This window comes from Sitophilus oryzae, unplaced genomic scaffold (genome assembly GCF_002938485.1).
Source record: "Sitophilus oryzae breed Bouriz unplaced genomic scaffold, Soryzae_2.0 scaffold_1178_pilon_pilon, whole genome shotgun sequence".
NCBI lineage: Eukaryota > Metazoa > Arthropoda > Insecta > Coleoptera > Curculionidae > Sitophilus > Sitophilus oryzae.
The window spans coordinates 1,061,680-1,087,659 of record NW_022145813.1 but is presented as its reverse complement, the minus strand read 5'-3'; the positions used below and the strand labels follow the sequence as shown (position 1 = coordinate 1,087,659).

Here is a 25,980-nt window from a genome sequence, read left to right as displayed (position 1 = left end):
AATATTATTGTTTGGCTTTAGTTAATTAGGGAATATATAGACATACTATATATTCTGCATTTTTTTTATTAATATTCTGTTGTTACACTGCAATAATACTTGTTATTTTGGATGTAGGAAAATTATTTTTAATGTTTTTAGCAAAGACTGGTTTAATAAATAATAATAACAGTAATAATTTGTTATACCTATTAACAACAAAATTTAAAATCATTTAATATAAATATTTTCTTTTAAGTAGTAGCAAAATATAAACAACAAATTAGATGTCAAAATTATTTATATTAGATCCTATTTAAAAATAATATAGTCTCTAAATTTTTTGACAAACGTTGTTTAATTTTCTAAGCATGCAGTGTAATGGAAGGAAAATATAAATAAAAAATTAGAAATCAAAATTATTTATATTAGGTGCTTTATATTACTATTTAAAAATTATATTTACTTTTACTGGCATTTACTTTAAAAAATAAATGAAATATTTTTTCTTCGGAAAAAACTACATGTAAGAGAATTAGCATAAACAAAATATAAACATCGTTAACTTTTTTTTTAATTGGCACGTGTAAAACTTTCATTTTAATTTTCTCACCCCATAGTTTGAGTTCGATAACCATTTACTTAAATATGATTATACAACCACATTACTTAAATATGATTATTAAGTTCAACTAATTCATATTATTAAAACATCTAAAATACAAATATGTATTTTTAAAATTAATTGTAAGTTCATCTCATCTCTCTTAAAAATTGCTACTTCTCAAAATTTCCCATTAAAAAATAGACCATATACCATATAAAATTAAATAATTGAAAGATCGGACTACGGAAAACCACACAAATTTTCGGAAAAATTTTGACCATTTGCACATGCACACAATCGTCAATAAATAAAATTAAAAAATAACTACTATTTTAGTATTTTAACTATTTTAATAAACGCAAAAATAGCACAGTAGTTATACGGCGAAGTTATAAAAATTTGGAAGAACTAATAATGCACCGACGCATACAAAAATCAAACGAATACTAAATTTCATTTATCAAAAGCATTCGATAGTCGTGGCTCAACGATAACCATTTAGTCGCACGGCGAGGTTGTCACATATGCTTTAGTATACAAATGAATGAATGATTTTATTCGAATAAAACCATTCGATTGTTGATATCATTCATTCATTAACCATTCGATAGTCTAATTCATTCGATAGTTCCCATCGCTAGTCCTTAGTGTCGAATATTGTGCATAGGTGTTACTAATATTTATTAAAAGCAAGCCTGGGTCGTTACTTTTTAACGTTCTTTAAATTTTCATACAGTGTCGATATGACATTACAATAGTCATAAAGCCACCTCGTGATATTAAAAAATAACGTCATAAAGTAATGATAGTTGAAAAAATTATAAATTGTTGGTGATAAGTTTATTTCGCTCTTAAAAATTAACCAAGGCATGTGTTGACATAAGTTAAAAAACAACATGCTCAGGAGCATGGTTCTGATCGAAAAATAATATTTTAGGAAAAGCTGCTCCAATTATTGCACAGGGTGTTTTAAACTTAGGGTATTGTCTTTCTGTATAAGGGTTAATTGAGCCAAATATTAAAGTTTATAAAAATCTGAGTTTATGAATTAAAATTGATAGATTTATATACAGTATGCTAAAAAATTTATAAAAATAGAGCTAAAATTAAGAAAAACATAACACTTTAAACTTGACGAAAAAATTATCCGTTGCGTTTTTTGCATCTGAGATGATCTTTCAATAATTGTTGATAGCTCGGTACTTATAATTATTTTCTTAATTTCTCTCAACTTAGCTCATAAATGTTAAATTACTTTTTAGGTATGAGTTTGCTGGAAGCTGCGGCTAATGTAGCGAATAGTCTAGATGAAGCTGTAGATAAAGTTATTAAATCGAATTCAAAATGTAAAAGAAAGTTACCAACTGGTGATGTCTTCTCCATTTTACAGAGAAGGTATTTTAGTTTTTTTTTCATCCGAGATTTGATTCTATATCATCTATCTATCCTCCTAAGATTTACATATATATTTTTTTTGTTTTTTATTTATTCCCCAGCTTTGCATTAATAAATTGTTCTAGATCGCTTTATATACTTTTTTTAAATACTTGTTTATAAGATAATCATTATACCTAGCTATCGATTTATTAGTAATTATTAATTATACTGAACTATACAGAGTGGTCCGAATTATAATCGGAAAACTTCGACAACACATTCTGCAGATAAAAATAAGTAAAAAAATCGTATAAATTTATATCCTAAAATGCTTCGTTTCGGAGATACAGAGTGTAGAAGTTACATTTTTATTTTAAGATATTCCAAATATTCCTAAACTAACATCGATATTGGGATGAAAATTGTTTTTTTGATATGATCAATTCGATTGCGGTGTCAGTATGGCTCCTACTTGTGGGGGTATAACCTACATATTTTTAAACTGCTTTAAAGAGTAATATCCCGCTGTTTTTTTACGTAAAAAAGGTAAAAATCTGTATGGTAAACCTCTTGGGTTCTCAAGATATTTGGAGTCGAAATAATAAATACATGTCATCATTGACAAAAAATAAACATGTTAACTAGATAGTTATTTGACTGAAATGATAAATTTAGAAACATTTTATTCATACATTTTTGTAGAATTTTTTTATTTATTTTGATCTGCAAAATATGTTGCTGAAATTTTCCTATTACAAGTCAATTTTCCGATTACAGATTTTCACCTGACACCATGCCCCTGTTGGATGATGATGGAGAAAATGGCGATACTGATGGCTCTCGAAGATCTAGCAATACGTGGAACGAAGAATGTCACAAACATTTAACCGCTTTCGCTGACAAGCTTAGTGAAAAATTAATGAGGGAAATAGATGATTACCAGTTAACGGTAAATTAGATTAGTAATCCGAATTCTTTCTTTGCATTTTTATTTTAATTTGAGAGATACTATCCTTGACTGAAATAGTTATACAAAGTTAAGTTTTAAACGTGTGCAAATTTTTTTGGGCCGGTAGATTTCGATAAAACAAACATATTTTATCTTTACCGTTTTCAAATAAAAATAAAAATAACCCGAGTTAGTACTTTAAATAAAAAAAATTGTGTGTGCATTATTACTGTCCTCCATTCACGCAGTTGTGCAGCTTTGAACTGTTCAAGAACGCGATACTCTCACTCCATTCAATTGAGTCATAAAGTTCCAGAACTGTTCCGCGCCATATGGAGGCATTAGGCTATCGCGCACAGCTCCTTTCAGAACCGTTCTCGAGTAGCCCCAGGGCGTAAAGCCCGGAACTCGAAGTTCGCGAATGGAGGACAGCATATGTGTGCATATTTGAAGTGAAACTTATTACTACCAGCTATTAAAGTTAAGTATTTGAAGGATATATATTTTTTTATGAATGCTTTTATAAAAAATACTTCCAAAAAAATTAGAGTTAATATAAAACCGTGTGAGGTTCCCTTCCTTTTGAGAACGCTTACAGACGCCGAGTTGCCTTGGTTCGGTACTCGGGCACCACCCTCAAAGTTTATAGTGTTTGAGAGACCGCTAGTGCCAGTACGGATAGCTTTTATACAGTGGAGATACCAGGGAGTGATGAGATAAAAAGAAAATAAAACACACAATTAACTATAACGCAACACTAGGCTTTTATTTAACCAATTAATTATGTACAAAAGTAATCAAAGAAAGTTTACGTTCTCGAATTGTAACAATAGTAAAATAAAATGAATGTTTAGAATCTCGTAAAGCAAAATTTACAATAACCACCGTGTACCTCTAGAGTTCTGATCGATTATTCCCAATACGCAACTCTCTGACTGACTCTATCACTCGAACACGAGACGCGTTCCCGAAGTGACGTTCCGTTATACACAGAGACGCGGTTCCCGGATCGGCGGCGATGTTAACAGCATCCCGTTAGACACGACGACGCGAGTTCCAGATCGGCGTAGAAGTTAGCGGCGTCCTATTGAACACAACACACGTAGGTACTGGAGCAACATACTCTACAGCGACGCGACTCTCTAAACGGCGGCGACGTCATTACAGGCGTCCCGATGGTTACAGCAACGAATCGGCGTCGGAGTTAAAAGCGTCCAGTTGGACACGGATGCGAGTCCCGGATCGATCTCGAAGTTAACAGCGTCCCGTGGCACACAGACGCGAGTCCTGGATCGACGTCGAAGTTAGCGACGCGTCGTTGGACACGGACGCGGGTCCCGGATCCGCGTCGAAGTTAGCGACGCCTCGGCGAGTTATACACCGATCGCATTAGCGCAGCACGCACACACATCGCCCGGTCAGGACAGCCTCGGGATTCAGGCGAGATCCCGTCCAGCGTCACTGTTGCAGGGTGCCGTCCGGACGACACACCTAGAGAAAAGCAGGCGCGACAGAACCAGCCTAGGGAGTTGGGCGAGATCCTGTTAAAGCACCATAAATATTCGCGACCCGTGCGTTTACTGAACTACCCTGGCTGTCCCTTAAGAAAACAATTAATCATTAACCCTTAACTAGCTCTTCCCGAGAGGTACTTTTTACCGGAGCAGATGTTAGAAATAACCTTTAAGGGCCACGATTCCCGACGACATACCCTAGCACCGCGTAGTCCCTCTTTTGCCTGGTCGGCAACCCTGGTAATTTTAATGTCAATAAAGAAACTAAGGACTCTCGTCTCCGCAACCGAAGGATACGTCGTACCTGAGCAGATGTCAGACAGAACCCCTCTAAGGGTCACGATTCCTGGCGACCTACCCTAGCACAGCGTATTCCCGACTTTGCCCACTCGGCAATGGTTGTTCTCCTGCGTTTTTTTAATGTCAATAAAGAAAATAAGGACTCTCGTCTCAGCAACCGAAGGATACGTTGTACTTGAGCAGATGTCAGACAGCACCTCTAAGGGCCACGATTCCCGGCGACCTGCCCTAGCACAGCGTATTCCCTCTTTCGCCTGGTCGGCAATTGTTGCCTTTATCCCTATATCGCGCTCAGGTAGTAGAGTAAACGCTAATAACAATAAAAAGAATACGACCTACCCTCGATCACTTCGGCGGCTGGTGCTTACCTTGCACAGTACGGCGGCGATCGGCGGCTGGCAGCTGGTTACTCGGCGGGGCACTCCGGACTCGAACTCACTATTCACTGCTTCGCGTGCGACCACAAAACTGTCGTTTTGAACTGCTGCAGCCAAGGTACTCGACTGGTGCTCCCCTCCAGCCTGCACTAGCAGAGTAGGGCGAGCGGCGCGAACGGTTCGTGTTCTCGCATTAAACTATAGCGACCAAAACCGATCACAACTCTCTTACAATATGGCAATTAAATATTTAACTTATTTAATTTAACAATCGGAACACTAATGAAGTTCATTACAATAATGATTTAATAATTAACAATAAAATACATTGACTGTCATTATTAAAATAATAAAGTCTCTTTTATTCTAGTATAATATTAATTAACACAATATACAGGGTCTCCCAGGAATAAGTGCAGAAATTTTTATGAACTTCATTACAACCGCTAGCTTTAAAATTGTATATTTTTTTTATATTTTCACATAAAAAAACGAGATTTGGTATGTTAGTGTATGACATAAATTAGGATTGATTGACGTATTAAATTGTTTATGGCCACTTCGTTTTTTTACCGGAAATGACTACAATTTTTGATTCTTAAATGGCACTCGTATTTTTTTATTTTATTCGATAGAAAATGACGCACTGAATAGAGTGACATATCAACTGAATAACAACTTTTGACATTTTCTTATATGGTTTATTTAAAATTGTAACATTCGGTTCATAACGATAATTTCACTCGAAGTACCAAGTGTGTCGTACTAAATTATTCGTAAAAAATGCTTTTTCCAAATATGCTAATGTTTCGTTCCATTTGAAAAAAAAAGATATGATTAAAAATACGATTTGGGCATCTTTTAACCGGCCAGGACAAGATACGAAAAACAGTAGAGGATCAAATCTATTTTTCCAAAGCTCCTTGATTAGTTAAAATAGCATTTTTAACACAGATATGGCGCTCTAGATTGAAATTTAAAATACGGTTTTTTTAAAGCGCAAATGTCAAGTTGGCCTGTCGTATGATATTCTATTTAGAGTATCATTTTCTATTGAATAAAATAAAAAAATACCGAGAGTGCCAATTAAAAATGAAAAATTGTAGTCATATCCGGTGAAACAGGAAGTCACTGAAAACAATTACATACGTCAATAAATCCTAATTTATGTTATTTACTAAAATACCAAATTTCGTTTTTTATCTCGAAAAACAAAAATGTTATAAGGTTAACCACTTTTAAGACGCACACGGTATAAGTCATATTAGATTTTTTCTCTTATAATTTTCTTAGTCTTTGTATTCAAAGGTGCGACCTAAGACATATTTCACTCAACAATACTAGTTTTTTTAAAGCACTAATTTTATATTCATAATTTGTGTGTATACGATTAACATTTCCTTTGCTTTTTCTTTTAGATGGACAACATAGATGACCCATACATCCATCGGCTTAGCGAAGAACTCCACGACTTGTCCAAACTAAGCGCGGAAATCAAAAAGCAAAACGAATACCTGACGCGCCTGTCGCAAAGTACCACCACCTACGCGCAAAAGATTAAATCCAAGACGTGTACGAGATGCAGAAAGTACCCCGAATGTCGTTGCAAGCTTTTCTCCAGCCGAAATAAGCATGGCAAAGTAAAAAGTGAACCCAACAACACGACAAGCAGCCAAAATACTAGCCAAGAGAACCTGACAACACAAAACACTATCATAAGTTCGGCTTTAACTAGTTATAGCAAAAATTCCACGGCCAATTCTGTACATAGATCGGAAAATGTGATTAGTGTAAATACCGTTAAACTTACCACAAATGTTCTAGCCAATCACGGACGTCGAGCGGACTGTTTTGTCAATGGTAGCGCGGAAGGAGACCAAAGTGAGAGGAAGCGAGATGGGATGATGTTAGAGGAAGAGGTAGAGTTGATAGAATCTGGGAGAGATTTAGGAGATCGGAGACCGTTGATAGCGAAAGGAAATTCAACCGATTCCTGTGATTCCTCCGAAAAAGGTGAGTTAACTTATTTATGTGTTGTCCCGTACAGGTATTCTGAACTGATGCACAGTGCTTCGTCCCATGGACAAAAATCGAAAAAAAAGTTAAAATTTACTAATATCTGAATATGTAATTTTATACTTATAGCAATGTTCAACCATCCTGTATATTATTTTTTATAAACAGCGTTTTTTTGTTAGCAAATATTTTCACTAAAAATAAATTTTGCGATCATTATCTTATATCAATGAAAAGAATAACATTCATAGTAGTTCTGTATATGGAGTTAAACGTAAACGAGTTAGTACGTACTTAATTGAAAGCCACTATGGATATTGTTAAACAAGGTATGTACTTTAAATTTATTTCTAAACAAGTTCGTGATTGTTTAGTTTTTATTTATTTTTTAAGATGATTCTTAAATGGGTATAAAAATTTCACGTTTTCAAACTTCAAAAAGGCATTTAAAAAAACATATCAAAACATCGTATTTATTGAATATTTTTGTTGTCATATTCATACACTTTTAATTTTTGTATAGTTCACCTGCGTCTGCTTGCGACGAACTTTATTTTATAATACTTTTCAGATGGAGTAAAATTGATAAGCAATGCCGATCTGGTTAATACTTGGCTTGATCATAAGGACAAGAACTCAAAATTATTTGTATTTCAAAAAATGTGTTCTTTATTAGATATTGATGAACCTTCCAGTCAAATGAGACACCACTTGTGCCTCAAAAAGCTCACTATGTTGGAGCGAAACATAGCATAAAAAAAGTTTCCATCTTTCAATTTATTATAAAACCTCATACCCAAGAAAACGAAAAAATAATATATTGATATGGTCTATTAAAGAGGTAACTATTAACATCCGAACCCCTCATATCAACAAAAAGAACAGTAACAAGGCGAAAAAGTAACATATTAGAAAATGATGTACAGAAATATCTTATATGTGAGGATATTTCATCTACCTGTGATTTGGATACTATAAATTTGGAAGATTCTGTCAGCAATGATTCTTCTGAATCAGAGTAGTTACGATCTATGCATTTTGTTGTCCTAAAGTAAATTTATAGTATCTTAAGTTTTTTTTTAATTAAATATAGCATTAATGTTTCTTTTTCATTAAAGAAAAAGATTTTTATCTTATATTGGCTTATATTGTAGGAATCATGTTCTAATGTTATTCCAATTCTTTTTTATCACAGGGATTTATTTAATACTTACACCGTTTTCATACTATAAATTATTATTTCCTTAGATGGAACACAGCTCCCATATTTTTATTATTTATAAGATTTTTTTTCATAAACGTGGGACTAAGAACATCATCATTTAGTACAATGAGAGTACTCATCATTTGTGTCAAATAAACCTAGTTTGAATAAATTGCCTACAATAAAAGAGAAGTTTTGCATTTATGTCCTCTAGAGCCATATGTTCGAAGCACTGTGTGATGGATTGCCATTCACAACAGGAAAAACTCTTTTATTATTGACATTGATTTCATAAAAATGTTTGTTTATTATAAAATGGTTAATCCCGTTTAGATTTTTCAAAATGTTCATACCGTTTTAAAGGAAATAATAAAAACACGAAAATATGGTTGAATTCCGAAAAAAATCGAAAGACCTAATAATTAAAAGGCATCTATATGGTAATAGCATTTCATTCTTTGAGAGATGGTTATTATTAATTTCCATTAACGTCATATTTTATTGTTAAAGTATTACATTTTTTCCGATAACTATTATCGACCTTTCCATAGCATTGAAATAAATATTTTTTAGCCGACCATAATAGGAATGGTAGGCTATTAGGATCGGTAAAAAAAGGTTTTTTAATTTCACTCAAAATGAGTTATTTGTGTCATAAATGACCTAAATAAAAATATTTTCATGGTGTCTGTCTGTCTGTCCCTCTGTCCGTCTGTAACACGATAACTCAAAAATCGCCGAACCGATTTTAACCAAATTTGGCACAAAAATACTGTGGCACCCGATAATCTGGCCATTAATTTTTGGTGGAGGTGGGAGGGGGGTTAAAAATTTTAAAAAATCGTAACTCCAAAATTACAGTAGCTAGCGAAACGCGGTTTTCAAATTAAGATTAGGAATAATATTTGCAACAAAATTTGTAATAACATCAAAATCAGTCAAAGTCGCAGTTTTCGAGATATTAACATATTTTAGTATGGGCGGCTATACGTGACTCGCGGCGCCAATTTTTTTTCAAAAGTCACAAAAGTATTAGTTTTTGCGACGTGATTGACAGTACAAAAAAGTCATTTTAACGCCTAGGCATAAGAATAAAGCATTTTTACGCCTAAACATTAAAGTACGAAAATATATTATTAGACCTCTGATTAAACTGACATAGAGTGTCAAATTCTACGAGCGTAACCATAGTTTTTCGATATATAATTATTTGCAAGGTATTACCTCTGGTATGACTTTTAAATTTTTTTATATTATTTGGACCTTTTGAAATTGTTTAAAAACTTATTTGTCGCGTTTGAAAAAAATAGCATGTTCTATTCGGAGTAAAACTTTTTGTGCCTCGACTGTATGTGGAATAAAAAGGCCTCAAAAACGACTGGGGAATGACAGTCTATGATAATGTTGACGAGGTCAATCTCTAGATGTTATTTACTTCTTTAAAAAAGCTTATACTGCAGATTATTAAGAATAAAGAATGAAAAGCTCTTAAACAGTTTTTCTGTCTATCGCCAAGTTTGTCTAATTAATTTACCATTCCAACCCAAATCAGAGTTATTCCTATTTTAATAAAAGCAAATTTTACTTTCCTCCATGACTCTTGACGTTATTTACCAAAGTTACGTTACCAAAGTTTGATCGGCACAAAAAACGGGCACCTTAACAATTTTTATGTATTTTAAAGTTTAATATATTTTGTTCTAGTGGGCCCATTTTGATAGTTTTTAAGCAATTTGTAGCTATATTATTTGACTTTCTTTTAGTAACTTTCATTTTTCGAAATTGAAAATGAGTTTTCATCTGTCAATTATACGAGGGAAAACAAAATGTTAATATTTTGGTGAAACACCCCGTGGAAAATGTTAACAAAGCAAAGAATTTAAAAATAATTTTATCCTGTAGGTACGTCTTTTCTCGATAGTTTGTTTTTTGATTTATCTGAATAGCTTTATTTTTTTTATTATTTTTACAGCATTTATTTATAGCTATTTTTGCATTGATTTTAAATCCTCATCAAAACACTTAAAATAGAGTTTATTGTTTTTGTAAGCACTATCATTGAAAAATCATATTATTATTGTTTACTAACGTTTACTCTAGTAGAGATGGTTTTTAGTTCAGAAGTATCGGCTGTTGCTGCTTTAATTGATTATGGTAGAGATCAACTTTTGGACTTAAAACCATATCTGCTAGAGTAACTGCCCAACAGATAATAATAATAAGATTTTTCAAAGACAGTGGTATTACAAAAATGATCAACACTATTTTACAGATCTGTTGACTAGGACTAAAAGCAAATACATGGTTTTAATGTAAAAAAATACGAAAAAATCATGTCTTCTTCAAAAGCGAATATTCCAAAAAAAATAAAGCTATTGAGATGAATAAAAAAACAATCAAAACAAGATAAACCTAGATCATAAAATTATTTTTAAATTCCTTGCTTTGTTAAAGTACTTCACAGGGTGTTTCGAATTTTCACCAAAATATCAACATTTTGTTTTCCCTCGTATAATTGACAGATCTAATGGCAAGTTACATTTTTAATTTAGAAAGAGGCATTAAAAGCTCAAAGAATTCATTACAAATTGCTTAAAAAGTCATCAAAATTGGTCCACTAGAACAAAATATATTAAACTTTAAAATACATGAAAATTTTAAGGTGTCCGTTTTTCGTGCCGGTGAGTGTATAGGAAAACAATTTTAATAAACTTCTTCGAATTCCAACTTGTTCTAAACGATCTAATAGTATTTGATCGTTTCAGGTACTTAATGCGAAACAGTGTCGAAAGCCTTTTTAGGTCCATAAAAACAACTAGATATTGTTTATTTTTATCTAAATTATTATTTGAGACGTCAAGTTGCAAAACTCGCCTTATCTATTAAAAAAAATGGCTTAATGACATATATTAATAGTGGACCTTAAAATCTACATAAACATAATTCCAAATTCACTACAAATTACGTTACTGCAGCAAAATCCGTCTTATCCACTTATATTTGCTTTTTATTGCCATTATTGTTACAAATCCCGCATTTTTTCATAAGCTTTTATACAAGTATAATATTACTACTGACGTCTTTTCACATCTGTACTTAATGCTTGCTTCATCCATGTTACCGCAGATGGAGCTAACAAGGCTTAGGTAGGGTATATAAAAATAAACAAAATACTAGTAGCGGAAAAAGGGGAAAAACCCTACATATATGCTTATTCTCTGCATTAAGTTCATCAGACCGAAGGGAACAGCCATTCGACGACCGGTTTCGGAGATTTTTCTCCATCGTCAGGCCGACTTTGCTGTAACCCTCAATCTGACCAACGAAAAGCAGAGAATAGCATTTGAGTACAAAACGTTCTACTATGGCGAGAGTGCTAGACGCTCTACGCCATCTTTACTTAATTTTAATAAAATAGTATATTTAATAAATCAAGTTAGGAAGCAAATACCGTATAATCGAAAAAAAACGGCATCCAGTTGACGAGGAAATGACGATCGATGGCATTTCCCATGTAAATTTAGATATAAAATGACGGCGTTCTTCATTTCATAGCCATTATGTATAATACTGCAACAAAACCCGCCTTATCCGAATTATTTTTGTGTTTTTTCTTTTTAAAAATTAAATATCAATTTTTATTTCTAGTAAAACGTAGTAGTGTTCAACTTCTAGTACTAAACTACTAAATGCATACCAAAATTTTAGATAATTGATTTAAAAAAATTACAGGGTTTTTTTCAGTTTCAGGGAGCAGTAGTAATTCGGTAATCTCCAGCGGCGCAACTTCGATCAACTTTGGCGGGCCATCGATAGCTTCATCCGTGGGCGATTTATCAGTAGACTCTAAAGATAGCGTTAGCGATGCGGGAAGCACTGCCTCGCTCATCTCCTTCGAGACGAAGACCAAGAACCGACTGGAAGTGATGGATTCCTTGACGCCGGGTCATTTGAAAAAGAGGGATCCGTCGGGACTGAGTGACATTTCGCAGGATTCTCTACCTTCCGACGAAATAGGAGGAGAAATTACTTATCATAGGTGAGTATAGAGCAACATACATTGAATATACTACCATCATCATCATATTCAGCTTACTCAACCATTTCCAATTATGGTGTAGCGTTCTTCACATATTTAGATACTCTCTTTGTAGTTGGACCCATTGTTATCTATTGTTGACTACGCGGGCCCAAGTTATCCCTGCTAATTTCCTAACATCAGGGTTCCATCTCAAGGTTTGGTCTTCCACTAGGTCTCTTAATTCCTCGTGGGTACCATGCTGTAATTTTTGTAGTCCAGGGAAAATCTTGTCTCTAATTCGTGGTACGAAAATTGTTTTTTATGACAATGTGCAAACGAGTAAAATTTCCTGTGCGCAAAAATAAACTCGCGTCAAATAACAATAAACAGCGTAATATAGAGATATCGCTAAACCGAATAGCGTGCATGGACGTTAATAAGGCCAGGTGTGTTATTTCCTTTACGTGAGGTGGTATTAACTCTCTTTATTTATAGTTATGGGATCGGATAGATTCTGTTCGCGTCGCGTCCGCTATTTAAACTTAACCTAACTTTGAATTTAATATTTTGAAATTGTTTTGTTTACTAGGTATTTTAAAACTAAAGGGCTAAAGTGCTTATTTCCAGTGCTTTATTGTTCAACGTCTGCCAGTGAAGGGCTAAGTCGTCATCTGCTGTAAACCTAAACCTCTTTATAGGTTCTTTAATATTGGAAGAGATAGAATCCATATTTTGGGCCATATTTATTTAATTAAAACTAATCCCAGCTACTTAAATATCAAATTACCTAATAAAACTAAAGTAATAATTCAAAACAATTCAAACATAACCTAAAATGTCTGGTTGTCAAATACCCGCACATGCCCATTTAAGCAATTTTTAAACGTTATTTAGAAATAGCGCTTGGTGTAATTGATCCGCAAATTACATCAGGCGGTAACGTTATTAGCGGGTATTGCGTTAAAAATTGACTCGCGCATATCGTAACCATGATAAGGTACGCGTAAATACTGCATGACGCTATTCGGTTTTCCGATATCTCTCTAATAACTGTGCCGGTCAGGCGCTGTGCACAATTTTAGAGGCCATAAGTGGGCGTGTTATGTGCGCAAACTAGTAACCTAACTAGTGCCCGATTCCGAAAATTGGAACCACGAAAAACAATAAAGAAAAAACAAAGTTTATAATCTGTATAATCTGTGGTCTAGTCTAGATGACGGGAGATTTCTTCTATTATTGCTGTAAACAGTTTGGTAGATATCGCTTCTCCCTGTCGCACTCCGTTGCCAGTTGGGAACTCTGGGGTTGTTTTATATATTATTACCCTTTCTTTGGCTTCTTTGTATATTTTGGCAAGAGAATCTATAACCATACGATCGAAAAAAAGGCGTCAAAGCCGGCTGGAGAATGACGATCGATGATAATTTTGGCGAGGTCAGTCTCTAGACACCACTGCACATTGTCATTGGTAGACATGCCAATACGACAATAATTTGACTGGTCATTGACGGAACTACTGGGAGAATTCTCAGCTCAGGAGCTTGGAACACCCACCAAAGGAAAATTCCGCTCCTCCAACTCACAGTGGATGGAATACCAAGAATGTACAACTTTGAGACACTTCTCTAGTATTGAACAACAAAAAGATTTAGAAGCGAGAAACGTTTGCTCAGCAGTTAAACGATCATACCACAACGATCTAACTAGAAAAGGAGCGAACACTCCACTAACTGGACCAGAACAGTTCAGCTTTCCAAGCGGAAACTGACTTAAAGAACTCAAGAACTTGGTATAGACTCCATAATCTGGAATGGCAATCCTCCAACGGTATAAGACACTCGAAAAAGTTTTTCAGAACATGGTTGTACTTTTCGCCACGTGCTATTAACACGTTACTCGAATTTAGTAAAAATGCAGGACGATTAGGACTTCAATATACGTTTTGTATCATTGATTGAGGCTTTTCTAACTATTACTTCAAAGGTTTCTTTTTTCATTCTATAAAATGCCTGAAATCTTTTTGGATCATATTCAATTCCTTAAAAATACTAAATCCACTATTCCTTTGACTCTTTTTCCAAAAGGGGTGTTTCCAATAGCAACGCTTTGGATAATTTTAGTTCATATTGATTAGGTTTACAACTGCTAACAAATCTTCATCCTCTGAGGGCGACATGTTTACGCCACGTCACTTATATGTGCGCTTCCTGAAAAATCATGCAACGCTATTGCCATATCATTGCCATGTATGTGCAACGTCATATGCTACGTCACTTTGGCGTGGGCGCTCTTCCTAAGACTGCATGATAAGTTATAACTCAAGAAAGAGGGACACAATAGATCTATAATCTTCCTATTAGAGATGGGTTGTTATTTAACTATCTGTTATTTTACAGCAGTTATTTGGAAATAACATAACGCAACCGTTGCTACTTCTAAAAAATAACAGATATAAAATAACGATACGTAGAGATCGACCGTTCGTGAAACGAAGTCGGCGCTCTGCATCGCCACGAAATCCTATGCGGCTCGAAGCAATTCCAAAAAACAACTAGTATGAAAAATCTGTTATTTCGCCAACCATCGATAACGGGCGACGCGCCGACAGTCGAGATACAACGGAGTGGGGAATGCACGGCGAACGTTGCTGCATCGGTCCATGGTCTTGCAACAGCTTAAAAATAACAGTATATAAAATAAGCAGCTTTTTTAAAACCGGAGTGGGAAAGTAACGCTGCTGCATTGGTCGATTGTCGATGCTGGGCCCGCAACAGATGGGCCCCCATAACGTATAGAAAATAAGCAGTTGTTTTAGATACATTGATTTTTAACCTGTTACGAGCATAACGGGTGGTGGTCGAGATAAGCCGAGTTGGAAAATAATAGCTTTTTCGCCTGTGTGGATCAATCGCGGTGTACGGTGGCGTTAGAATTCAATTATTTAATTTTTATATTAATGCATTTTTTTGGCGTAAAATAGTTTGAAAGTGGTTTTATTTTATCGGATTGGCATTAATAATGCATGGTAAATAAAAATAAATATTAATTATAACTGAATTAAAGAAAATTGTCTTGATTAAGCTATTCTAATTTACAATTAGAAATAATAACAATTAGAATTGTTTTGAGCAAGTTTAATTTACTATTTTGCTTTCTGCAAATTTATTTTTATATATGTATTTATTTACATTTTAAAGTTTTTGTTTTGTAATCGAGGTTTCAGAACTTAGTTATTATATTTCAGTTACTTCAAGTTAATTCGAGTTATTTTTATTAATATTTTTAAATATGTACTTTCATTGTTTTTGCTACGTTTTAAAAAACTTGTCAAAGACAATTTTATTGCCTGTCACCAATAATGATATCAAGAAATAGTGAATGATCATTAGAAATGTATGTATTAAATGAATTAGAACTTTGGTGATTAGAAATATTAAGTGCTTTTCAACTACTTAAATAAAAAATGTCTATACCTATGTGGCGGATTCATCTTTCCAAAAAAATCCTTTATGTGTATTTCGCTACTGCACTGCAAGAAAATCTACAAAATAAAATAATTATTTTTTGTAAACACTTCTGCGTTAAACCTAAACGGACGCTGCTTGTCATAAGTTATGTTTACAGTAATATAAATTTGCCTAACAAAGAAAAAAAAATGCTTAACGTTTCGGAAAGTTAAGCATTTTTATGCTTAACAATTTGGACAATGCGTATGATATTTTAGGTGTTTAACATTAAAGTCAAAAAATAACAGAAACCTGTTATATATAAATAACAGTAACAGTTTCAACTGTTATTTAAAAATAACGGTTTTGCCCACCTGTACTTCCTATGTAATGTATGTTGTTATTTTCAGGTACTACCACGTATTCCGCGAAGGTGAATTAGATCAACTGATCGACAAATACGTCGACAATCTGCACATAGTCTCTTCGACCTACGAGCACGCCAGCTGGTGTATCGTCGCCGAAAAAGTCCAAGTCTGGACTATCTGACCGATAAGTAATAGTTTTATTATTGGCTTTGACGGCCGTTTTTCTCGCACAATGTATATATTTCTAGAGTATTTAAAGTCAAGTTTATTGTAAATATCTACAGCTTATCCTTCACTCTTCATTTTTAACTAGTCTAGGACTATTCTTTGTTCTATACGGATCTTTTCTTGTGCTAAGAATAAAGCAAGGTTAATCCTTAATAAAAAGAATCTCGTTTTGCTGTGTTGACTAATAATGATTACAATTAGACAATGCAAATTAATTGTAATACCTGGTTATAAAAAATATTGAGTAAAATATCATTGAACTGGACATTGACAAAGACTAAGGTTGTAATCCTTTGCTCGTTTTTTAGACCAATCTAACCTGACAGATCAAGTCTGCGGATTTGGCCTGTGACAGATTTGTTTCGTCAAAGGCTTGGCCTACCACAGACTTGATCCGCCAAAGAAGCAGAAAGTTTTTATCCTCAGACCAAGTCTGCAGACTAAATTTTTCGGAGTATGGGGGGGGGGGGTGTTATTGGTTTATTAAGTTTAGATACTTAATAGCACTTTCCCCATTCAAGTACACATTTATATTTATAGTTCATATCAAATAAACTTTTAGTTACGTGATTAAGCTTGATCGGCACAGCGTTGTCCTCATTTACATGTTTTCTTTTAATCAAAATATTTTAGGAAACAAAAATAAATTAATTATAAATATATAAACAGTTATTATTTACATCAACATAACTCACCTCCTTAACAGAATTTAACAGACATAAAGGGCCTTTACTACCACTTTCCCATTCAAAATATTCTAATAAAGTTGCGATGAGTTTTTTACGGCTATTAAGCTATCTTGTACCACTTCGCGCTAAAAGAGGTTCTAAAAAGAACAATATTCGACTGTAAGTTCTGCTGGTAAAAATGTTTAAGCTTAAAATGTCACAACACAGTTCTTTTAAACCAAAAACTCGTAATACAAAACTAAAGTGTCAAAACCAATGACAATGTCAGAAAATAAATAAATAAATGTGGCAACTTGACATTTTTTACAGCAAAGCTACCATCTGAATCCCCAGCGCGAAATTTAAATTCCAGTTAGTCAGCCCGGCGCCGAATTTGTCCATGGTTGGCAATTATGAATTTAAAAATCGCGCCCTCGATTACGTAACTAAAAGTTTAATTGGTATCAAATATAAATAAATATTATATACTTAGATATTGGTTTTTAAATATAAATATACATTTGTTTCTAATACTGTTTTATTCCTTATTTTGCATACAACAGATACTTTGATCATAGAAATAAGAAAACATAGTCATTCTTGAGACAAGTCATTCTTGAAAATTACTTGATGTCTCAGAAAAAAAAAATACTTTAACACAATTTCACAATATACTGGGTATTTCAAATTTAACTACTTAAAATTTGTATTCATATTTTTTTCATATAAGTTTATACGCGATATCTAACTTTTAAACCAGCTTTGAGTTTTATAGTACCTTGTTAATGATTTTCAGGAGTTAGAAAGTAGAATGTAGAATGAGTGGGAGGGGGATTAATCACCGCGACTTTAAAGATCTATTGTGTCCCCCTTTCTTGAGTTATAACTCATCATAGAGTTTATAACTCATTCCCAGGAGTATTTCCCATCCTCCCCTGACAACAGATTTGATGTTCTTCCTCCGAGGGGTAGACATCAACCTCTTACGAGAGCGCAAGAGCTTGATGTCCACATAACGGTTGATTCTCACTATATTTTCCGTTTCCATTCCATATCCGTTCCGAATTTTTGACTGTATTCACGCTATACGTATGCTTTCGTTTCGTATCAGTCCCATACTTTTTATTTTACAATTTTTATCATTACGAAGGTTATATTTTGAAAATTTGTATCTTTTGAAAAAGGTAATTGATTTAATTAAGAAGTGAAAGAATAAATAAAAAGCAGCAAAATGTTCACAGAGCTGGTACAAATGTAATGGTGCAGTACCATTTTTTTTTAGATTTTTTTTTTTTAGATTTGAGCACGATTTGAGCACCCACGAGCACACGGGCGCTTATACGGGAGGGGTAATGGGGGTAATTACCCCTCCCAGGAAAAAACTTATAAATAAGAAAATTTGGTTTAAAATAAAATTGTCACAAAATATATTAATAATGTCAATCAAAATAGAAATCCAGAACACAATCTAAGTTTATTTTTTTCCGTATAGTTACAATACCTTTGAGCGAAAATTTAATTTAAATTATTTTATTTAGATATTGCCACTACCACTCCCAGACTTAATCTCTGGATGCGCCACTGCACGAGCTGAGCGTGCGTGCACGGCATTCGTTCGCGCTCTCGGCTCCGTTCAAATTAAAAACTTATTTTTCGACGAATGAAGTGATCCACTTGTGCGCGCACAGCAAAGTTGTATTGGCGAAAATAATGGACGACCAAGAAATAGTCGGGGCTGCAGTCATTGTTATGCACAGCTTAATTATTAAAAAGAAAAATCGAAAACAACATCGCTGGTGGCAAACCCAAATTTTTAGAAATCGATATAATTTACTGCAACAACTTAGTGTCTGAGGAGGGCTATGATCAGTTCAAAAACTTTACAAGAATGACCAGGCCGACTTTGAATATTTACAAAATTTAATAACACCAAAAATTCCAAACGAAAGATACACATTTTTATAATAGCAATTTCATTAATATGGACATATTTAGCGTTATTTTTTTTTAAAAAAACATCCCATAATATAGGTAACTTTTCACATTCTTCAATTAATAATAACGAAGATTCATTGATTCACTCCATAATTTTAATAAAGAAATCGAAAAAAAAAATCACACACGCACGCACGAACGCAGACAAAACAAATTGCCTGTGCAAACTGAGCGTTCGCGCACACATAAAATCCATTTCAGCACGTACCAAAAACCGACACCAGACGGCTCACGTTCGCGACTGCTCGCGCCCCGACAGATCCAGAGTGAGCGTGCGCGCACAGCCGTTTACACTTGAGGATTCGCGAAGGATCAGTGCGTGCGTGCTCAAGTCTAAACGCACCATAAGAACTTGACAACCCTGTTTCTAATACGCTTCAGTCCTTCCGTCAAAAAAATGTATAGAAGGAAAGGATAGGGCCCGTATTCTGTAACTTTGAAAACGGCTAAGCGCTTTTAGATGCTCAGCGTATATGACGTTAATTTTCGCTGAGCGCGCACTTAATTAACGATTTCGGTATTCTCGTCTGACGCGTCTTTACTGATTGCGCTGAGCGCTTTGAAAACGGTTGCCTTAAAGGATCGTTTTGCTTGTCGAACTGACAGTGAAAATCGAAAAAATTGTGATTTTGTGCGTTATCTTGCTCTTTAGTGAAAATTACTACTTCTTCTATAAATTCCTCAATAAGTAATTGATAATTAACGACTTGGCAGCTATAAATATTGTTCAAAACATCGAAAATGCTGAGAAGCGTCTTCAACACTTCCCTCTTACAATAAGAATAATGACATATCCATAGAAAAATAGCTTGACATAACTTAACAATAGGTTATGAAATTCACGTAACGTTGACATTTTTCATTGTTACATCCGTCAGTTATCAACTTTGACTATTAGCTACATTAGCAATTGTGATGTTGCCAGTATGTGCTCAACGCGTATCCAGAACACGATTCGCGTGGCAACGAGAAAACCAAAATCGACTGCCTTGCGTTTCGCTGATCGAATACTTGCGCTCACCACTTTGAAAGCGTAACGTTTTTATGTCAAAGTTACAGAATACGGGCCATGGAACGGAAGGGAAACGGAACGGATAGTGTACATTATCCTATTCATTTACATGATATAATATTTTATGTAAACGAAAGGGAAACGGAAAGTATAGTGAGAATCAACCTTAATTCTCTTATACACCCTTCGACGGTTAGGGTTTGGTCATCCGCACCCTTTACAGTCCAGGAGCTTGTCTCACTCTGTAAACCTTGTCACCTCTATAACTTGATCTCTCCTTATACCTGATACCGGTGTTGTCCCAAATCTATAATAGAGGATATATCTCTCTATCTTTATCTTATCTATTGTCTCCTTTGAGGTTAATTTGAGGTCAATTCCTATTGTGAGTATCTGACCATGGCCCTCCTCCCTCGAGCTGAAGACTCGCCAACTCGATGTTCTGGCAAAGCTGGTGATATGTCCCTGCTTTCCTCTCGGTGTTGAACGGCTTTCCATCCTGGCTTTTTCTCTCCTTGCAGGAGCAGAGGTGAGAGCTTCTTGCTCTCACTTTTGTCCTTTGGTGGAGACGCGCTGTAAAATTAACAGGGCAGCCAATATCTGGACAGTTAAAAATTTGAATACGATTTCCTATGTTTACAGCAACGATGCACCACCCGGTATATGAAAATTAAGTTTATTAGGTTCTCCCTAAAAATTCGCATTATATTTTTCATTTTCCGGGTGTCCGGTGGCGTAGAGGTACAGGCTCCCGTCTACCAATCTCAAGTGTTCGAATCCCACACCCGGCATTTCATCAGCCGACTATTTTTATTAAAATAAAAATAGTTTGGGTACCTAGGTCGACTCAGCCTTAAATGAGTACTTGAGATTCACAATCCTGAGGTAATAATAGGCGGTTGAAGCGTAGTGCTAGCCACATTACCTTCCTTGTATACCGAACGACTCTAGTATGGCAAGCTGTACCTTGCTATTCCCAAGGCGTTGAACGCTATATACGGGAGCTATTATTATTATTTTTCATTTCACGTGTTATTCGTATGTTCGCCTCTATGTTTTCTTATTTCTCTGAGATACACTGTTTAAGTAACCTACAATAAATATAAACAAAGTATAAATGTTAAATCTACTGGCTGTGAATGATATTCATCTGATAAATGTTTATATTAAATATAACTGGTAAAACCTTGGAGTTTATCCATAGCACAAGAAAAGGTTCATTGTTATTTTAATCTCAAATTTGAATCATAATCCTGAAATCATGTATTGTAATTTCCAAAACTCTACGTAGAATCTCTTTTGTTAATGCTCAAATTATTGTTTCTAGTTTTGATTGATTGTAGTTAAGAAATTTAGTTATATTTTTATACAAAGCATTTCAAGTACCTTATTTAGATAGTACTAAATATAGACGTGCAGAGATTTAACTAAAATATAACATCCACTTAATAATTATTTCTTTGTAATCCAATAACAATATTTAAAAAAATACATTATGCTTCCATAATATAGGCTTGGTGTATTCTCCGCCGGTGCTGCCACCATCGGAGAATATCGTAAACATTCGGTATATACAAATACACGGGTTTAAATACCGAGTATTCGAAAAAGCTTTATATAATTATTCTAAAACTCTTAGGAAGTACAATTTGTGAAAATTTTAAAAATAAAATAAAAAAGTAAATATTTTGATATTTACAGAAGGTCTAACTTGTATTATAATTTATTATTGAAGCAACTACGGTAGCGAGCATAGTTTTACTCACCGGTTTTGCTAGTGAGGGCATAACTTGGGCTATTTCGGCTAAAACGAAATTTTTTGAAGGTACATAATTATAATTTTAGAACATATTCATAACAAATTTAAGTACTAGTTGATAAAAAAAACGAGTATACCATTAATATTGCAAATTATATTTTATCCTCTCATAGTATATGTCTATTTAATTATTTGATTATGTAATGGGCACTTTGTTTATTTTTGCTTTTGATCAAATCGGTCTCAGAAGCTGTTGGTAATACCACAGATTAGGTATACTATATGTATACAGATAAAAATCTTATCCCTAATTCGTGGTAGGAAAATTGTTTTTTATGACGATGTGCAAAGGAGTAAAATTTCCTGTGCGCAAAAATAAACTCGCGTAAAATAACAATAAACAGCGTAATAGAGAGATATCGCTAAACCGAATGGCGTGCATGGACGTTAACAAGGCCAGGTGTTATTTCCTTTACGTGAGGTGGTATTAACTCTCATTTATAGTTATCGGATCGCAAAGAATTCTGTTCGCGTCGCGTCCGCTATTTAAACTTAACCTAACTTTGAATTCAAAACTTTGAAATTGTTTTGTTTACTAGGTATTTTAAAACTAAAGGGCTAAAGTGCTTATTTTCAGTGCTTTATTGTTCAACGTCTGCCAGTGGGTTTAGGGCAACAAGCAACAAATTCTCTTAGAATGGGTAAGTCGTTATCTGCTGTAAACCTAAGCCTCTTTATAGGTTCTTTACTATATTGGAAGAGGTAGAATCCATATTTTGGGCCATATTTATTTAATTAAAACTGATCCCAGCTACTTCAATATCAAATTACCTAATAAAACTAAAGTAATAATTCAAAACAATTCAAACATAATCTAAAATAAAAGATCTCGCCGGCCGGCCCGATTGTCAAATACCCGCACATGCCCATTTAAGCAATTTTTAAACGTTATTTATAAATAGCGCTTGGTGTAATTGATCCGCAAATTACGTTAGGCGGTAACGTTATTAGCGGGTGTTGCAGTAAAAATTGACTCGCGCATATCGTAACCATGATAAGGTACGCGTAAATACTGCATGGCGCTATTCGGTTTTCCGATATCTCTCTAATAACTGTGCTGGTCAGGCGCTGTGCACAATTTTAGAGGCCATAAGTGGGCGTGCTATGTGCGCAAACTAGTAACCTAACTAGTGCCCGATTCCGAAAATTCGAACCACGAAAAACAATAAAGAAAAAACAAAGTTTATAATCTGTATAATCTGTGGTAATACACCCTTAAATTTTAAATGTCATCTACACGATGTAGTTTAAAACAGAGTTCAAAATAAGTGTTTTAAACAAGTTTTAATTATTAAATTATATTTAAATTAAAAAATATATTTTATTACACGATAAAAATAATTTTCGCGTGTAACAAATAGTTTTTTACGTGGAGTACTACGTATTTCCAAGCCGTAGGCTGTGTCTCGCTAGTTCGTGTGACACAGCCTTGCATTCTTAATCCCAGCGCGCGTCCTTACAGTGTTTGTTTCGCTAGCTCGTGTGTCACGGCCTTGAATTTTTACTCCCAGCGCGCGTAAAGAAGTTTCACTTCAAAAAATGTACTTGGTAGTATCTAATACACTTTCAATATACAGGGTGTCCTCTAAAACATAGCTTATACCAATAATTGTAACACTTCATATTATATTGTCATTTTAACCCCATAATGTATTTAATGTATTTTTTTAATGAATAGTCTATCTCCAAAAAATAAGAAAGAGATATAGCAAGTTAACTGAAAATAAATAAGAAATAAATTCCAGTTGATGCAGGATATACTTGACAACGCATAAATTGTTTCTGATATCAATAAATAAGTGGATGTTATATTTAAACAACATAATATATAATCTTTCAATCCAGTCAATAAAAGTTGACATATAATTAAAGAAACCTCGGCAGAAACATAAAATGCATCTTGTTATTCTTTAGTATCTAAACTTGTACTAATAATTAAGTTATGGCTATTTCATCATCGATAGCACACTGTTCAACCTCAACTTAAGCAAGAAATTTTAATATAAATACGTTTATAGAGTAACTAATATAAAAAATAATATAACAAAGATGAGGTGAATCTTCTACATAAGGTAATTATTCAGAGTATGATTAAATTATAAAATGAATATCATATACATTTGTGGCAAGTTTTTATTACAGGATAAATCAGATATTAAAAAATACAGGGTGTTTTAAAAAACATATGCCATCTCTCGTGGGCAGATTCCTCTCAAAAATAAGATTTATTTTTCATATTAACATAGGTCTGATTCTGCTTTGTTTTGTAGTCACAGGGTGTTAAAATCTTCATCTTCTTCGATTTTTTTTAATTTTCTCCCAAATGCTTTTAGCGATTCGAATGAAATTTTTAGGGTAAAATTTACTATGTTAAGTCGACATATTTTAATGCTAAAAGTGTCGATATATTTACCAGGGACGTGCATATGGGTTGTCACTGGAATATTTTTCTAAAAAAAATATGTGCGCCACTGACTGTCTTTCCTCTTATTAGCAAAAGTGTGTAGGCCATTTAATGCTGATTATAAGTTGTAGCTTGATATTTTGTCCATTTTCGATCTCCTCGATGAGATATAATTAATTTGCCTTAATCCAATTCTAATAGTACCCTTTAAAAAATTTTAATGTTATTAACTTGCTAAATTGTTGATTTAAATCAGTGGTAGTACCTACTCATTGATTCCTCATCGAAAAATATAAAAAAAGTCCCTATAAACTAAATCCATAGTTTCAAAGTTACAGGATGTTAAAACTTTTAAAAAATAGGCGTTTTGTTATTATCTTAAATAGCATTATTTTTTCGGAGAATTTGCTGTAGGTGGCACATCAGTGTGATAAATTTTAATAAAATTTGATAATAAATAACATTAAATAAATAATTTATTAATTTTATTTCTATTTTAATTTTATTTATAGTGATTAATAAAATTGCGTTTATCTCATCGAGAAGATCAAAATGGACAAAATATCAAGATACAACTTTTAATCGGCATTAAATAGCCTATACACTTTTGCTAATACGAGAAAAAAGTCAGTGGCGCACATGCAGTGATGCCAACTCGTGGGAAATTTCCCAATTCGTGGTAAATTTTGAGATCCAGAGAGAAAAAGGAAATTTTAACCCAAAACACCAGATTCGTGGGACATTCTACAGTTCATGTATTATTCGCAAGAAATAGTTAACATACACGCAGTCAGTAAACTGAGTAAATTGTATCTTTTATAACGATAAACGATGCGTCGGACGAAAAAAATCAAGAGATAAAAAATGTTGAGAAATGAATTGAGATTATGAACCTTCAATTTGTATTTTTAGAGAAGTCAGTGGTGTACCACTTTTTCTCCAAAAATATTCAATGTAAAACCCGGCACTGGTTGAAATAAATAAAATTCTTTGTACACCAAAAAAGATATTTTGATGCATAGAAGATGCGTATTAAGTTTCAGAAAGATATCTGTAATAAAATCAGAGTTGTTGTAAAAAAAATTCACAAAATTTTACCACCCTGTATCTCAGAAATTAAGATGTTTAGGACATACATTCATATGAAGTTTTTCTGTTACAATAGGTCCAAAAATCACGCGCGTTAAGTTAGCACAACGACTTTAAAAAAAATGTACGGAACTATGTGGAATAATTGCCGTTAATTAGCCGTAAATTTGCCGTGAAAACCAAAAAATTGCCGCTCTTCGCTAAGTATGTTAAATCGATGGTTGTGCTAAGTTAATATTAAGTTAGCACAACCACCATTGGAAATCAGCGAAAGAAAATAGTTAGGAATTTTACACTATAACAGGAATTTGTCGTTTTTTGACGGTTTTCTGCTGCGGTTCAAACCAAGCAGACAAAACAGTGACAAGACAGAAACATTCATGTTTTATGACAAAGTTGTGACAAATCCAATACATTTCTGCGACATTTTTGTATCCTTTTTTGTTTTGTTTCAAAATTTGGAGACTTTTCAATGTCCCGTCTCGAGTCGGTAAAGATCAAAATGTCTATGTTTTGTCCGTATATTTTGCGACAAGTTGTCGCCGCAGTGGGGATGGCGTGTGCTGCCAACAGTAGGAGACCAGTGAAGTCACACATGGTTAATAAA

General features: G+C 33.9%; 1 protein-coding gene across 1 annotated transcript in view; it reads left to right on the top strand.

Annotated features, from left to right (window-relative positions):
• Window positions 1-16,339, top strand: part of LOC115890283 — a 93,624-nt gene extending 77,285 nt beyond the window's left edge. Inside the window, exons 14-18 of the mRNA XM_030910464.1 lie at window positions 1,849-1,981; window positions 2,741-2,912; window positions 6,522-7,116; window positions 12,068-12,362; window positions 16,201-16,339. Coding sequence (XP_030766324.1) covers window positions 1,849-1,981; window positions 2,741-2,912; window positions 6,522-7,116; window positions 12,068-12,362; window positions 16,201-16,339 — 1,334 coding nt within the window. The remainder of the gene's footprint in view (window positions 1-1,848; window positions 1,982-2,740; window positions 2,913-6,521; window positions 7,117-12,067; window positions 12,363-16,200) is intronic.
• Window positions 16,340-25,980: the final 9,641 nt, after the last annotated feature.